Source organism: Crocodylus siamensis, chromosome 7 (genome assembly GCF_052110815.1).
Source record: "Crocodylus siamensis isolate JL-2025a chromosome 7, ASM5211081v1, whole genome shotgun sequence".
NCBI lineage: Eukaryota > Metazoa > Chordata > Crocodylia > Crocodylidae > Crocodylus > Crocodylus siamensis.
Genome location: NC_143401.1, coordinates 6,081,508 through 6,097,339, shown reverse-complemented (window position 1 = coordinate 6,097,339; position 15,832 = coordinate 6,081,508). Strand labels below are relative to the sequence as shown.

Genomic DNA, 15,832 nt, shown 5'->3' with positions numbered 1-15,832 from the left:
CTAAGGATCCAGGAGCCCAAAGGCGGATTGCAAAACGGGTTCTGCTTCACTCCAAGGGAAACTGAGTCACGGAGGGGGCGGTGACTCAGTTCAGGGGGGAGGGAAGCCAAGAACAGAACTGAGGAGTCCTGACTCACAGCTGCATGGGCAATAATGGAAAATACGCCTTGATCTCCCCACCCTCCTCCCCAGGCTGGAACCACAAGCCCCGACACCCCGCAATTTATGCATACCAGTATCCACACCCCAGCCAGCCCAAAGAGGCGCTCCCACTGGGTCGCCCGCGCTCAGAGCTGCTGTGCCTCCCTCGCCCAACAGCACTCTCCCCTAGCGGGTACCATCACACAGTCACAGGCAGCACAGTTCCCATGCCCTCCAAGGGCCAGTGCCCTTGCTGGACCCTGCAAAGTCACTGATGGTTACTATGACATGCCCCAACTGGGAGCTGGGCTGAGAAGCCCGCAGACTCATTGCACCAATGCCCGAGTCTGCTGGAAGCCCCCGAGGCTCTGGACAAGCAGCAAAGTCTTAGACGCGAAGACAAAGCAGACTCAAACCTACGTGCGCTGCAGGTCCCCTGTGCACCGAGAACAGCTGCTGGAAACCCCTGCCCCTGAGCACGGAGGCTACAGCTCTCAGGCAGCCCCCGCTCCACACACCAGCCTATGGGGGGAAGGGGATTCCCAGGGGTGTCCCCATGATCATGCCTGGCACCGCACTCTGCTTTGCCAATGGGATCCAGGCTTGGCCCTATGTTAGGGACCAGGATAGACTCTCCCTCACCCTGCCAGACCCCTCACACCAAGCTACAGGCATCAGCTTAAACAAGGCAAGAGTTTGCAAGAGCAAGGGCGCTCCGTGCCAGGTTGGCACAGCTCAGGTTGGAAGGCAAGGGGGCTGGAGGCACATCCCAGAGCTAGAAACAGCTCCCAAGCTGAGGGGAGCCCAGAAACAGCTCCGCAGGCAGAGGGGAAGGGCAGGAGAAGGTGAGTCCCTCCAGGGGTAAGATGGGGGGAGCAGGGCCACTGCACTACCCCAGCTCAGGAGGGGAGAGGAGTTCAAGGTCACCCACGTCCCCGCCGTATCAGAGCACTGCCCTGCCCCCACCTAGTGCCAGGGCATTTGGATGCCCCCAGCTCATGCCACAGCCTGGCTCTGCAACCCCGTTGGAAAGGGAAGGTTCGTGTGTCTCGTGGGGCCCCTGGCTGCGGGGCACAGAAGACAGTGCCCCCAGCTCTGGATGTGACACCACCCCTGCCTCCCCTGACATGCTGCTCCCCCCGGGCGCGGTACCTGGGCAGGTGGCGGTGTTATTGCAGACGCGGGTCTCCCGCAGCAGCCCGCTGCACAGCGTCCCGTAGGGTGAGGAGACGCAGGACCGCGTGCGCACCTGGGAGCCCTGCCCACACGTCAGCGAGCAGACGCTCCACTGCGACCACTCCTCCGCTGCCGGGTCCCCTGGGGGAGACAGGGACACGCATCACGTTAGTCCCGGCCTCCCTCGGTGCCACCACCCACCTGGGCTCCAGCACCCAGGGGCAGCTGGAGCTAAGGGGACGGAGGCTGCAGGGAGGGGAGATGGGTCTGGGCGCCCTATGGAGAGGAAGGAGGGAGCAGGGCCTGGGCACGATGCACGAGGGTAGGATTCAAGCCCTGCAAGCTCTCTCCCTCCTTCTGCAAGAAGACGAGCAGGAAGGGGGCTGGAAGGGCACACGCCGTACAGACTGGGGGGGAGCAGGTGGACTCCAGAGGGGTCAGCACCCTCCAGGCTGGGCAGGCATGGGCGTCCATCCCCTGGCACTGGCTCCACAGCCCCACCGGTCCAATCGGGCCTACGGTTCAGGCCGCAAGCTCCATCTCTCACCCCCGAGCAGGTCTGCTATTGACATTTCCAACAAGGCTGCTCTGATGAAGCTTGATGAGCTCTTGGAAGTTATTGGACAGGCCAGAAGTGGGGACATCAGTTTGAATTAAGCAGGGAAGGAGGCAGCTGACGGGTAGTCTAGCATCAGCAGGGGCACAGCAAGGCTTTGCCGGAGCAGGGCTCCTAGCCGGGGGGTGGGTCCCACAGCCCTGGGAAACCCAGGCTGGTACCGAGTCACTGCCAGCCGCTCTGCTCCCTGCTATGCTGGGGTGAAGCGGGGGAGCTCCCAACCCCACTCCACTGCCTTCAAGGGAGCAGATATGATCAGGCAGGTGCAGGAGGCACAGAGCAGCATGAAACACGGGTACTGCCGCTTTGCTAGCACTGGGCCCACTGGTGAATACTGGGCCACACGCCCCAGGGGGGCTGTGATCACAGTAGCCCTGCCCAGCACATGCACCATCTTCCCAGTCCTGTCTCTTGGGGTGTTTGGCCGGCTGGCTTCAGCATCAGACACTGCCTGTGGCTATAGGGTCCCCCAGGGATGTCTGGGGCACTCCCCACCCGTGCAGGGCACTCGGGTTTGGTCCTCCGGGGTCGCCGGATACATGCAGGTCCATGCATTCCCCTCCCTAGTCTTGGGGGGGTCAGTCTGAGCCAGCGCTGTTCCTAGCTGGTGCAAAGGGCCTGGCCTCACACCTGGCACAGGGTCGACCATCAGAGCGGGCTGGAGGTGGTGTGTGGAGCTCCCTGCCAGCAGGGGATTTGGCCGCTCCAGCAGGGAAGGGGACAGCAGGAGCTAAGATGGAGGTCCCTGCCCACCACCTCAACCCCTGGGGAGCGTGTGGCCCCAAAGGGCACGTCTCCCTGGCATGTGCAGGGAGGGCACACTTCACCCCCCGGCGAAGCCACTCCAGGGGCACCCCAGCAGCACACACCAGGGCCACAGGGCAGGCAGGGACCGCAGGGTAGCCCTGGGAGCCTGCCCAGCAGCTGCCTGGGTGATTCGGCACGCCAGGTAGACAGAGCCGGCCCCAATCACTCTCCTGGCTGCCAGCTCCATCCGTCTTCCAGCACGCAGAGAGGCCCGGGGCGCATCAATCACAGCAGCGGGGAAGCACACTGGGCTCAAATTACCCCGGCGAATTTGCTAAATAAATACTCCGGAGCTAAACAATTAATAGATTTTTTTCTCTTTATCACCCTCTGAGGAAGGTGCAAAGAAAATATATAAATGGAGCAAATTAACTCAGAGCACGGGCAGTGACGGGGGGGAACTCGCTCCATCTCCAGCTGCCCAGGGCTTTGCAAAGGGAAGGCGGGCGCTGGCTGTGGAAACCTTCCCCGGGTTGCTAGCATGCACTGTGTTATTGTCACCCCAGGGCTGACTCGCGGGGTGCTGTAGGACTGCGACACCCCCCACCCGTCGGAGACATTCAGCTCCCCCTCTGAGCACGCTGCCTTCATTCCTGCCAGCCCTATGGGGCAGGGCCTGCTGCAGAGATTGATAGCTAACAATCGCCCGGTGTTATTGCTAATTGTGTTGAGCCTCCACCAGTGGCAGCCTCATCAGGCACAAAAAGGATTAAAGCATACAAATAAAGGATGGGGAGAAGGGCAAGGAGGGACCCAGTGGCAGAGGCTGGAGTCAAACCCAGGTCCCCTGAGTTCCAGCCCAGTGCGGCAGCTGCACAACCAACCTCGGGGACAAGCCCGGCTGCCCCAACCCCTGCCCGGCAGGTCCTACCTGGCAACCCGCTCTGGGTTAACCCCTCCTCCCCCAGCTGCAGCCTGCTGAGGGGTTTCATTATAGCCACGTGGGGCCGGCCGCAGAACCTGCTGGCATCTTGGCTCTGCGTGGGGCACATCGGCTAGCCCCCAGGTCCACCGAGGGAAGCACACGCACACGTGTCACTGCATGTTCTTGCACGCATACATACGTAAGCCTCTATGTACGCACAGCTTCTCCCATGGGAAGGACCAAGGCTGGAGGCCCAAAAACCACCCGCCCGCCCTCTGTGGTTCGCGGCACCCCATCCTCCGGCGCACAGAGCCCCCCGGCCCACAGGCCCCACCACACCCGTACCTGTCTGCGCCATGTAGACCCCAGGCTCATCCGCGGACCTTGGCCACTGCGTTTTCACCTTCTGATTCTCCTCCACGTCATTGCCTGAAAAGCAGAGAGAGGACGCCGGTGAGAAAGCAGAGGAGCTGGGCAGGGCCCCCCGGGCGTGTGTGCAGCCCCACCCTGGGCAGACATCCAGGGATGGACCCTGACCTGCCCCGGCCCCCCTGGAAATGCATCATCCCAGGCTCCCCAGATGCTGACCCTTGCCCCTGCCCCCTTGGCTGCAGCTGTGGGTTGTTGCCCTTGGTCGGTCGAGCAGCCATGGGGGCGTGCAGCAGGATATGCCAGGGACGCTTGGCCTGGGGGGGCAGGGTTGGCCTACTGGCTGGGTCGTGGCATGGAGCACGGACCTCTGGTCCTGGAGTGAGGGCAGCAAGGACGGCTCTGCGGCAGCTGCCCGGAGGGATGGAGGCCTGGCTGCTGCAGCTAGGGCTGGGCAAGGGGGAGCCTTCACTGCCATGGGGACGGGGAGCTGGAGGTGACAGGGGCCAGTCCACACAGTGCATCCACCTGGTGCATCCCCAGCTCCCACCAATCTCTTCAGACATCAGCGCCATCCTCCCGGCACCTTTCTGCGCCCACCGAGTGCCCCTTTGGTGGAGCGGGGAAGGCAGGTCTGCCCTGGCACCGGCGTCTGCGCTAGCCGACGCATTGCCCACCCCCCCTCCCCGCCGCTCGCTGCAGCACGATGGCATAAATGTATGGCTCAGCTCACCAGAAATAACAAGAGATCCATCACGGGCACGTGGCGTGAAACGAGCAGGCGTGCACAGCACTCCCCGTGGGCACGTGCTCCACCGCCGGCAGGGGAGGGGGCTGGCATGGCCCTACCCTCACGCAGCTCCCCCCCACCCTCCAGCCCTGCCTCTCAGCCCCACAAGTGCGAGGCATCCTAGGGGACAGGATCACTGCCCCGCATCGCGGGTGGACCCAGACGCCAGCCTGGGGAAAGCCACCAACACGGCTGGGAGCTCTCACACACGGACAACCCGCGCAGAGCAAACCACTGGCACCAAGCAAGAGCATTCAACCCCTCCGGGCTAATCTCAGGTCTTGATGCCAATCAGGCCAAGGCGCCTCTCTTGGGCTTGGAGGCATGGTCCCTAGCATCTCAGCACTCCCAGTGGTCAGGGCGGTGGGGAGAAGGGGCCGGGGCACGGTTGAAACTAGCTGCAAATATGGGAGGCAAGCAGGGGCACGGTGTGGCCAATAACCAGGCTGGCATGAGCTTCTTCCCCAAAAGCCATGCTCGGGGCAGCCTGGAGGGCAGAAGTCCTCACCCTCCTGCCCCTGCCTGGCCCTCCAGGCCCTGGCAAAACATGCCCTGGGCTCTGGCACTGCCCGTCCCTCTCCGCGATCTTCTCCAGGCACTCCGCATCCTCCTTATCGATATCCCCGCGGTGCCTGTAATATATGAGGCCCCCTGGCTCGAGAGCTGATTGTGTTGACACTTATTAGCTCTATAAAAAGGTCCCAAATTTACTGACTTTTGCATCGGACTTAATATAATCCATGCCCCGGTGCATTCCCTCTGGAAGGGCTCCACGCAGCTACGGCACACGCAAGCTGCCTCCCCCCACCCACTGCCAGCCTCTGCGCAGCCCTGGAGACGCCGGGGCACAGAGAGTGGATCGTGCCGTCAGCTGGGGCCAAGAGCATGCCACCCCCCGGCCCCCGGAGAGATGGGCATCCAGGCCGAAGCGGGACAGCCATGCGCACCTGATTAGAAATGCCTGGGAATTATGCGTGTTAGAGCGTGCACCCAGGGAGCGTCATAAATCACCGGGATATACGAGGGCACTTCCCCCAGTTATGTTCGACAAAGAAACCAAATTCAATTTCCTCCTGAAAGCAGTAAATCTCAGGCTGTCGGGCCCCACGGAGCTGCCCCCAGCGTCGCCTACTACCGCCCCGCACGCTGCGTGTCTCCGCTGCTCTGCCCGGGGCTAGGGCCTGACCAGGGGTCTCTCTCTGGCCAGGACCACCCGTGCCAAGTGGGCCCAGAAAGAGCCTAGGGCAGCTCCAGCCTTTGGGCAAGCCAAGGACAGTGCTGGGAGGGGAGGAGGAGGCAGTGATGCTGGGGAGATGATGGGGATGGGTAGAAAAGCTAAGCCAGGTCTGTTCTGCAATCACCCCCGTGAGCCCCATGCACTCCTGCCCACGCAGGACACCCCCACGTGCCCCCTACCCATGTGCCTCCCCCCAGGCACTCCAGAGCTGCCCCCACAGCTCCCCCAGGCATCTAACACACACCAGCCACCCCCATCGTCCTGCCCCTGGGTCCCATGCGGGAGCTGAACCACGTGGCTGCCAGCCCGGCCATGTCTCTGCTGGCCCCCCCACCCCTCCGCCAGCTCGCTGTCCGTGGTTTCTTTAGTCATCAGCCTCCAGGGAAATCAGCCTGTATTTTAGCGACAGTAATAGGGGGCCTGCGAGGCAAATTTACACTCCGTCTGATTGCTCAGATGAGGACAGAGAAGTACTTAACGCTGGCACTGTCATGAACCCCCCCTGCCCCGGCCCCAGAGAGAGGAGGGGGCAGATCAGCACGTGCCGGCAGTGCCCCGCATGCTGCCGGTACCCAGGATGTGCCCTCCTGCCTTCGGAGCTGGTGCCCCGCTGGGAAGGAGCTGGGGAAGCACCCAGCCCAGCTAAGACCTGACTCCCCAGCCCCCTCGGGGCTCCCAGCCACCTTCTGCCCAAAGCGGAGGCTGAGATGCTGGAACCGCACGAGCCAGAGACCGCCCTGCGACCCACGATGCCAAACACACGCGGCTCCTCACCTGGTGCTCAGGCCCCCAGGGGAGATGGGGCGGCATCCACAGTCGCCAACAGGGAAACCGAGGCACGGCAGAGCTGGGCACGCAACCCAAGTCTCCGGCTCGGGGCTGCGACCCTGAGGCCGCCCTGTCTTGCCAGCCCCCCACGCGGCCGCATCTCCATTCCCTGCCCTTCCCTGCTCCCCAAATTATGCGCGGCGCCTTTCTTTTTAATCATCCTCCATAAGTCAATTCCCCCGCAGCGCAGAGGTTGCCATGGAGATACGGCAGCTTGCAGCCACCTCTGTTTTCACCTCGGAGGCGACGCTTCGCTCTCCTGGGCAGGGGATGGGGTGGGCACGCAGCAGGGTGAGGGCACAGACCCGGAGACCTGCAGATAAGACCATGGATGCAGCCCTGTCCTGCCCACCCCCACACGGCTACAGCTTTGCCCAGGTTGCTTGCGTGCTATGCTCCGATGAAAACCCACAGAGCCCGAGCTTCCCCAGCTGCCCGCCTTGGGGGCGCAGGGCCCTGGCAGCGACAGGAGTCGCCTGACCCTTTCCCCACGGCTCAGTGCTCCCGGAGTTGGTGCCCGAGTGCTCCCGGCTGCCCTGGGATGCGGCTACTCTGACGAGCTCCTGACACCACGGGATTTGTGCATTGCAGTGGACCAGTTTGGGATGCCAGCACTGGACGGGGATGGCTTAGACACCTCCCCGTGCCCAGTAACAATCCTGCGCTGTGCCAGGATCCATAAGTTGCTTGCTTCTGAGGCTTGGGGCAGGCTAATTAGCAGGGGCAGGTGAATTAGCATGGGGCAGGCCAATTAGCATGGGTCAGGCCAACTCACCTTCTGCCCAGCAGTGCAGAGTGCCCCACTTCACACAATGGCCCACATGCAGTTACACGACTCCTGGCTCAGGGGGGACTGAGGTGCCTAACTCCCATGGGAACTAATGGGAATTAGACACTGAGATCCCTTTGAGGATCCTCCCCTTACAGTCTAAATAGGCTGGAGAGCCAAAGAGGAGGAGGGCAAGAGGAGAAAGGGCCCAGCAGGCCAGTGTCATAGCCCCACATGAGACCCCCCCAGCCCAACACCCTGCCTCTCCAGCACCACTGCCCCCTCCCAGCACACAGAACTGGTCCGGCTGCAAGAGGTGACAGCACAGGGCACATGCAGGCACAGCACAGGTACTCACGGGGATTGAGCAGGTGTGCATGCGTGAGGTGTGTGCGCACCCACACTGCCAGTGGGCTGCACGTGTGCACATGCATATTATGCGTACAAGCACCCAGGGATTACCCACATGTGTGCAAACGGTGCGCGTCTGCACATGCAAGCGTGCACACGCATGCTGGTGCAAGCCCAGGAGCGCAGCATACCCTCCCACCAGAGCCTTTGCCCTTACTCGAGCAGCAAAGACCTGCCCGGCAGGTGGATGCAGCCAAGTCTCGGCTCTGCAGGCACCTGTCCCTCCTGCCAGGGCCAGCCCCCGGCTGCTGCTCCCCACCTCGTGGACTACAGCCAAAAGAATGGGTCTCTGCGGCATTGCTATGTGGCTCCCAATTCCTGCCCAAAGAGTGGGGAAGCTGAGCCCAGGGCTGGCACCGTGGGGGTGGTGGCTGGGCAGCGTTAGGGTCCCACAGCCCCAGGGGGATGGAGGCAGCCCCGTGGGGAGCGGGTGGTGGGAGCTCTGTTCAGAGGAGGCCCGATGAGCTCAGAGCTGGGTGCCTGCCAACCCCGAATCAAAGGCGCAGCATTCAGCCCCGGAGCCCGGCCTGCCGAGGGGGACCTGGAAGGGGAACAGGCGGCTATTCTCCATGGTGGGGCAGTGGGGCTTGGGGGGGCGCCAGGCAGGGGTCAGGCCAGCGGATCCCCCTCCCCCGTCTGTGCCAGCCTGGCACATCAACGGCGCTCTGTCCTCCAGGGCCCGCTCCCATGCCAGGGAAGATGTGGCAGAGGGAGGCATCAGAGCAGCCCAACCATGGCCGGGCAGACAAGGATGGTGTGCACCCACATGCAAATGCACACGTGTGCACAACTAAGCGCACCAAAGCACTCGCAGTCTTGTGGCTTGGCCTGGTGACAACAATCCCTAGTGTAGACGGGGCTCTGCAGACAGGGCCATCAGCTGTCTCGGCAAGCAGAGCTGCATCCCCGCTGGCAAGGACCGCCAGCCATGTGGTGGTGTGTTCACCCTCTCTCCCCGGCAGAGCGTTGCAGCACACACGCACAAGGGCTGAGCGTGCCTACAGGCCTGTGTGCTAGTGGCCAGTCCTGCCCAATGGTGCTACAGCAGGAGAGGAGGTGCCAAATGCATGAGAGAGAGAAGCATGTGATACTGCAGCACATGTGCAGGCCAGTGCACTGGGTCCAAAGGGGGCAGAGCTGGGATCACGCTCCAGGAGAGGAGGAGGGTGCAGCTGCATGCATAAGCATGCAGCTGGGGAAAGAAGCATGCATGAACACTGGTGAGAGAGAGGAAGGTGTGCAAGACCAGGCAAGCACCCTGCAATGCCCAGTACCCTGCCAGTCCAGTCTCGTCCAGCCCTGAGCCCAAGTGCCTGCAGCGAAGCAGCCCCAGGCTGGAGCGGCAGCTCAGCCGAGTCCTGCTGCCTCTTGGGGCCCCAGCGGTGAGCTCCCGCGTGCTAGCCCCTCTCCCGCCGTCCCTGCCAGCGACAAGGCTGCGAGAGAAATGAATTACCCCCGACGACTTCATTGCTGCGCTAACATTTCCCATCCAGGTGCCGCAGGGTTTTAATTGAATGTCAAACATAATTTGGCGGAGGGAACCGGAGTTCAAACAACTGCCCTTCCAGAACAAGCCGCCGCGCAGCCGGCTTCAACGGGAGTCGCGCACGGCCCCAGGTGACACCCCCGGGCAGGCATGTACCCTGCACAAGTCCCATCTGGCCAGGCCGTTCAGTGGGGGACCCCTTCTCCTGTGGCTGCTTGTTACCGCCTGGACCAGGTCAGAGGATGCAGCGCGCGATGAGTTTGGAAGGTCTCAGCTCACATGCCGTGCAGCAGAAAGGCCAAGATGGGGCATGGAAATGGCTCCCTTCTCCAACCGGCCCCTCGGCACAGAGAGCTCAGCTACCTCGTGATAACACACAGACCCAGCGAAGTCGAACGGGGCTGCTTAGGCTAACAGTGGTGTCTTGGGTTCCCGCTGTGCCAGGCCCTGCACGGACCCCAGCAGGGCTGGACACAGAGAGAGGCTCTAGGGGGAAGATCTTGCAGCCTAAGCAGGCCTGAGTTCCTGGCCCCATTTCTATAATGGGGGCGCTGAGGCTGAGAGAGGGGGGTGACCCATGGTGACAAGGCAGGCAGTGGCAGAGTCAGCCCAGCCCAGCTTTCCTTCCCCAGCCACCTTCCCTTGCAGCCCCAGCACTCCCAGATGAAGACTGGCTGGGCAGGCTCATGCTCCCTCGGGCTCCTAACCAGCCATGCCAAGGCACATGAAACAAAAAAGTTCCCAAGGGGCATGGTGTTATATGTTCCTGTGGCCAGCACAGCTGGAAGCTGAGTCTGCGGGGTTTGCCCATAAAGACACTTAGGGCCTGACAGAAATGCTGAAGTCTGACAGAAGAACAGAACACAGCAAGGCCAGCCCCACATCTGGGAACAGCTGCGTTCTTGTTCTTCTGTCAGGCTTCAAGGGGGAACATCTGGCCAGCTGTGAGGCACAGGGCAGCTGATGGGTCACAGCTCCCAGCTCTGGCCCTCTAAGCAATACAGGGCAGGCATGGTATCGTCGATGTGCTACAGACAGCACCATTCCCATCCCAACGTGCAGGTACCCCCACCCCCCATCCCGCCCAGCCACATCTGGACATCCCCAAGACAACACCTGCCACCCTGAACACACTCCAGCAACCCTAGACACACCCTTGGCAGCTCTCACCATCCTGCCAACACCCACCGATGACTCCTGACAACCTCCAGACACTTCTCAACATCCCCAGAGAGCCCCTGACATACCCCAACACCCAAGGGTCTGATGCTCCATAAGCGTTTGGAGAAAGTTGCTCTGAGATGCAGACAGTGCCTGCCCCTGCAGGGAAGAGGCCTGTTTAAGCAGAAGCCTGGGGTGCTCCTGGGTGGCTCCAGTCACCAGCCCCTGGCCAGAAGGACCAGCTGCCCCAGTGAACAGTGCACTGGGCTTCTGTCCTTCAGGACCTCACTTGTGTCCAGTGGCCAATATGGAGCCTGGCACATGGCTTGACCTGTGTGGCAGGCAGGGCAGGAACAGAAGGCGGCAGGCAGGCAGGATTAGGGGGCAGCTGGGCAGGATTTGGGGTTGTGGGCAAGGCGGAGGGAAGGGTCAGGACTGAGGCAGCGCTGAAGCAGCTCCAGGCTGGACCGGCAGGAAGCCCAGGGGCAGGATGAGGGGCAGGTGCATGGAGGGGGGCAGTGCAGAGCTGGAACAAGAGGGCAGCAGGGTAGCTCTGACCTGGGCGTGCCAAGGAGCATGCAGTGGCTCCCCCTGACCAGGCAGGCAGCTTTCACCGCACGGCGGGTTCATGCACTTCCATGACCAGCCAGTGGCCTCGTGCTGCCGGGTTAACAGCCCAGCGCAGCCTTGCTGAGGTGCTGTGACACGCTGGCGGCAGTAGCAGGCACCTGGGCATCAGCCGTCAAGGGGAATTTGCCACAGGAAAGGGTCACTGTCCCTGGAAATTGTTCTCAGTGTCGGCACCGATGCAGAATGACAGGGCCACAGCGCCAGGGCGCTCCATCAGCCACCAGCTGCTGCAGCACCAGGGGACAGGGAAGCCCAGGAGCTCCCACCACCAGCCGGGCCAGCAGAAAACTTGGGTGAGGGATGCAGGGGAAGGCAATAACCCAGTGACCTGGGCTTTGGTGGGAGAGAAGGGAAAGCAAAGATGCCTTCAGTTCACACATCCTCTCACCAAACAGAATTTGGGGACTTGCTACAACGTCCTGGGCATCCATTGGCCCCAGCACCAAGGGTCAGGTCAGGCCAGACCAGACTGGTCTTGCTTCTTCCATGCCTCATCCAAGGTCAAATCCCGGCACAGCCCCTGCTCTTAGTGTGTCAGACCCAGCGCGGGCCGATGCCCACATCCACTCCCTGAGGGGCATGCAGGAGGGGCAGGACAAATGCCAGGGGTCTGGGCGCACAGACTTCAAGCACCGGTGCCTTTAACCCTCCTCCACCCAGCGTGAGGCAAGCTGGGGGCAGTGAGCCTTTGAGCAAGGGAGCTGGGCTGGGGCAACTGTAGAGAGCAGGGTGCTGGGGGAGGTAGTGGGGTGCCCCCAGGCACTGAACGGGGAGCATGCGTCCGTCTGGCGGGGCTGAGGTTTCGGCACACACAGACGGACGGAGACCAGAGCCGTGGTGCCCACCCACGGGGGCTGGAGCTGGAGCGAGGGGTGCAGCTGGGGAAGGGTACAGCCCTTACCCCCCAGATGGCACAGGCACCCCCATCCATACAGCCTCAGCACAGGGGCCCGCGACCCTTTGAATACCCCATACGACAGCCTGCTACTGACGCGTGGGGACCCCCCAACCAATGCACAGGAGCCCTATAGCGCAAACCACCAAGGGAGATTCCCCCAAGCCAAACCTCACCAACCGTCAGGCCCAGCCCCCCCCCCCCCGGCTCCCGCCCCAGCGCCCCCTTACCGTATTTAATCTCCGGCACGTATAAATCGTTCGCATTCCCAGAATGCAGTTCGGTCACGCAGCACTCGCTGCTGCTGCTGCTGGGGACGGCGGGCGGCGCCAGGGCGTTGGACAGCGTCTCGTTGCGCCGGGGCGGCGCGGCGGCAGCCGGGGGGCTCTCGGCTTGGCAGCTGCAGCCCGTCTGGGTGAGGCCGCAGTGCGGCGCGCCCCGGCCCCCCACCTGCAGGCACTCCTCCAGCCAGCGGCACAGCACGCTGCAGGTGAACTGGCTCGAATTGTTGTTGTTGATGAGCAGCACCTCCACGAAGCGAAACTCCAGGGCCGCGGGGGCCAGCAGGCGGGGGGCCGCCTCGGGCTCGGCCGCCAGGCACAGCTGCACGAAGTTCTTGTCGAAGTGCAGGAAGGTGAAGGGGCCGGCGCCCTGGCACAGCTCCAGCTGGGCCTCCAGCTCCTCGTCCCCGGCCTGCTCGCCCGGCGGGGGTGCCCCGGCCTCGGCCCGGGGGCCGCAGCTGTAGTTGGAGAGGTAATGGTCGAGGGGCAGCACCATAGGGGAGAAGTGCGTGCACACCTGCTCTTCCCGGTTGAACTTGAGGTACAGGGAGTACTTGGTGGGGTCGGGGTTCTCCAGGGTCCACGAGCAGCCGGAGGTGATGGTGGGGAAGAGGTCCTTGAGCGAGAAAGAGCCGTAGAGGACCCCGGAGGCCAGAGCTGAGCAGGCGCTGGGAGCCGGGTCGAAGCCCCACGTGAGCCACAAGAGAGACGATATCACAGACAGTAAGAGGGGACCAGCAGGGGTCATCCTATGTCATTTGCCCTGCAAGGGGGAGAGAGGCACAGTCAGACCGGGCACTGATGCCCTGGGGTTACTGAGCAGCACCGGGAAGCCCCGGAGATGCCCCAGGCGCCGCGTCGTGGCAGGAGCGTAGGCAATGAGGTTAATCCACGGTGCGACCATTGCTAATTGAAATTTTTTTTCTTTTTGCCAGGGAACCACGTGGCTCCGTGCCCGGAGGCTGGGATGGACAGGCAGGCTGGCGTGGGGTCAGGAGTCTGCGTGGCAGTGTGGCCAGCACCCGGGCAGCTTGGAGGGCAAGGGGTGGGTTTCTGCCCCCTACGCTGGGGTTTCCATTCAGGGCCCTCACAAAGTTTTTCCACCCCAGGCTCAGACAGGAGCTGGAAGGGGGCAGAGAACAGAGGGGCCAGGAGCATGGGGGGGCCAGGACCCCCTCTCCAAGCACCCACCGGCCGGGTGCAGGGAGCCAACGTGGGCTTCTTGCCTGGCACAGACCCGGGGGTGTCCTGTCTCAGCTGGCAATGAAGGACCCCCATGGGATGGGGTACGGATAGGTCCTACCAGATTGCCTCACCCCCGGGGCTCATCGAGCCGGAGCTCCCCTCTCCGAGAGGACCCAGCTTTCCTGGGACGGTCTGCACCAACTCCTCTCCCCACCCCCTGACCCACACACATAATGCCCAAACCCGTGCCCTGGGGTCCAGCCACTGCCTGGGCCACCCCCAGACCCCAGCCCTGCACGCACCCCCGAGCGATGGGGAAGCTGTCGCCCTTCCAACGAGAGGGAGGAGGAAAAGGCCGAGCCTCTGGTGCTGCCTGCGCTTATCAATTCCTGCCACAGCTCCCCCCAGTCCCAGGCGACCGTGCAGAGGAAATGAAGCTGCAGCCCCAGGCCCAGGATAATTTACCAGCTCAGCACATTTTCATTAGCAATGCCCTTTCCTTCGAGATACTGTTGCGGTGGACTGGGTGCCCCAAACCCAAGGATCACCCAACCGCCGACACGGCACCCTCAACCCTGCTTTGTCACGGGAGAAACTGAGGCACACAGAGACTGCTGGCCTGAGGTCTCTTCTACTGCTGGGAGCTGGTGGGCAAGGGGTCTGGAGCCCATCTTTGGCTGCCCTGGCCCCGATGGCCACCTTCAGAGAGCCGCCATCCTCTGCCACCTTCCAAGCAGAGCAAACCCCACACAGCTGCAACAGGAGCAAGGCTGGAAGAGCAGGAAACTGTGGGTCAGCATGGGCTGGCATTAGCGGGGCAGCTGTGGGAGCCCAGGCTGCCTGGGTCCCTGCCTGGCAGAAGAGCGGCCAGGGATGGAGCCAGGCTCTGGGATCAGGTTGCCTGGGTTTTGTTCCTCAGTTTGCTGGAGGGCACGAACCAGACACCCGGGCTCTTCTCCTGGCTCTAAGATGCCTTTCTGGGGGACCGCTAGGAGGCAGCCTGCCCTTGGAGGCCTCACCTTCCCCAGCAGCAAACGGGAGCCGAAGCAAGTGGGCTCCACACGCAAAGCCCCCGATTACCTTTCCTGGGAACGGCAAAAGCCTCCGGAGAGCGGAGGAGCCGCGCTTCCCCTCCAAGACCCAGTGCTCCAAGCTCAGCCTGTGAGCACAGACCATCCACACGCACAGAACTCTAGTGCGAGTGCACACCAATCCTCGTGCACACGGAATTCTAGTGCATGTGCACACCAATCCACACATGCACACAGAACTCTAGTGTGCGTGCACACCAATCCACACATGCACACAAATCTAGTGCGTGTGCACACCCATCCATGTGCACCGCGCTCCAGTGTGTATGCATACTAATCCACACGTGCACACAGGAATCTAGTCAGCGTGTGGTGTGCGTACATAGCAATCCTCGTGTATGGAGCCCCAGTGTGTATGCGCACCAATCCACACGTGTACACAGGAATCTAGCATGCATGCATACCAATCCACACACGCGCACAGAGAATCCCAGTCCATGTGCACACCAATCAAAATGCACACAGATCCCTAGTGCGTGCACACACCGATCCACCCACGTGCACAGAACCCTAGCGTGTGCGCACACCAATCCAAGCGCACATGGGACCCTAGTTTGTGCGCACACCAGTCCCCATGTGCGCATCAATCCACGCACAGAACACTACTGCGTGTGCACTCCAGTCCATGCACAGCCCTCCCCGCTGCCTCACGCCCTGCTTCTCTAAGGGGAGAGGGGAAGAGTGGCCAGGGGAAGAGCTGCATGCAGACACCTGTGGGTGCTGCGTGCAGCACCAACACCTTCCAGGCACACTCCCCACAGCCAGCTCTGCCGAGGCCCTGAAGCCCTGACCTGCAGCGATCCCAGTCCCAGCCCCGCCTGCCCCCCCTGCCCCACTGCTCCAGCCGAAGCAACAAGCATCCCTGGCTCTGAGCCACGTGGTGGGTCCTGCCATGGGCCCCAACCGGGAGCCGCAGACCATGCCATAGGTGCCCAGGGCCATCAGTCAGCTTCTCCCCTCCTCACCGTGCCCCAGGGGACAGGTGGAAGACTCCCCAGCTCCAATCCTGCTGAGAAGGGGTGGGGGACAGCCCCCCAGCAGGGGCTGGGTAGAGCTATGCACCTGGGGGCTGGGTCCTCATCGTGAGCCACACT

At 62.6% G+C, this 15,832-nt stretch overlaps 1 protein-coding gene across 9 annotated transcripts in view; it reads right to left on the bottom strand.

The window, feature by feature from the left end:
* ADGRB2 (adhesion G protein-coupled receptor B2) overlaps positions 1 to 15,832 on the bottom strand; it is a 72,175-nt gene that overhangs the window by 39,274 nt on the left and 17,069 nt on the right. For 4 of the 9 annotated variants that reach the window (XM_090057241.1, XM_090057244.1, XM_090057242.1 and 1 more), the window contains exons 2-4: positions 12,412 to 13,225; positions 3,951 to 4,034; positions 1,294 to 1,458 (exon numbers count right to left, since the gene is read on the bottom strand). In XM_090057241.1, coding sequence (XP_089913367.1) covers positions 1,294 to 1,458; positions 3,951 to 4,034; positions 12,412 to 13,210 — 1,048 coding nt within the window. In that variant the 5' untranslated portion in view covers positions 13,211 to 13,225. Of the gene's footprint in view, positions 1 to 1,293; positions 1,459 to 3,950; positions 4,035 to 12,411; positions 13,226 to 15,832 lie in introns of those variants that run through there. The other 5 variants (XM_090057243.1, XM_090057245.1, XM_090057247.1 and 2 more) reach the window with 3 other exon arrangements.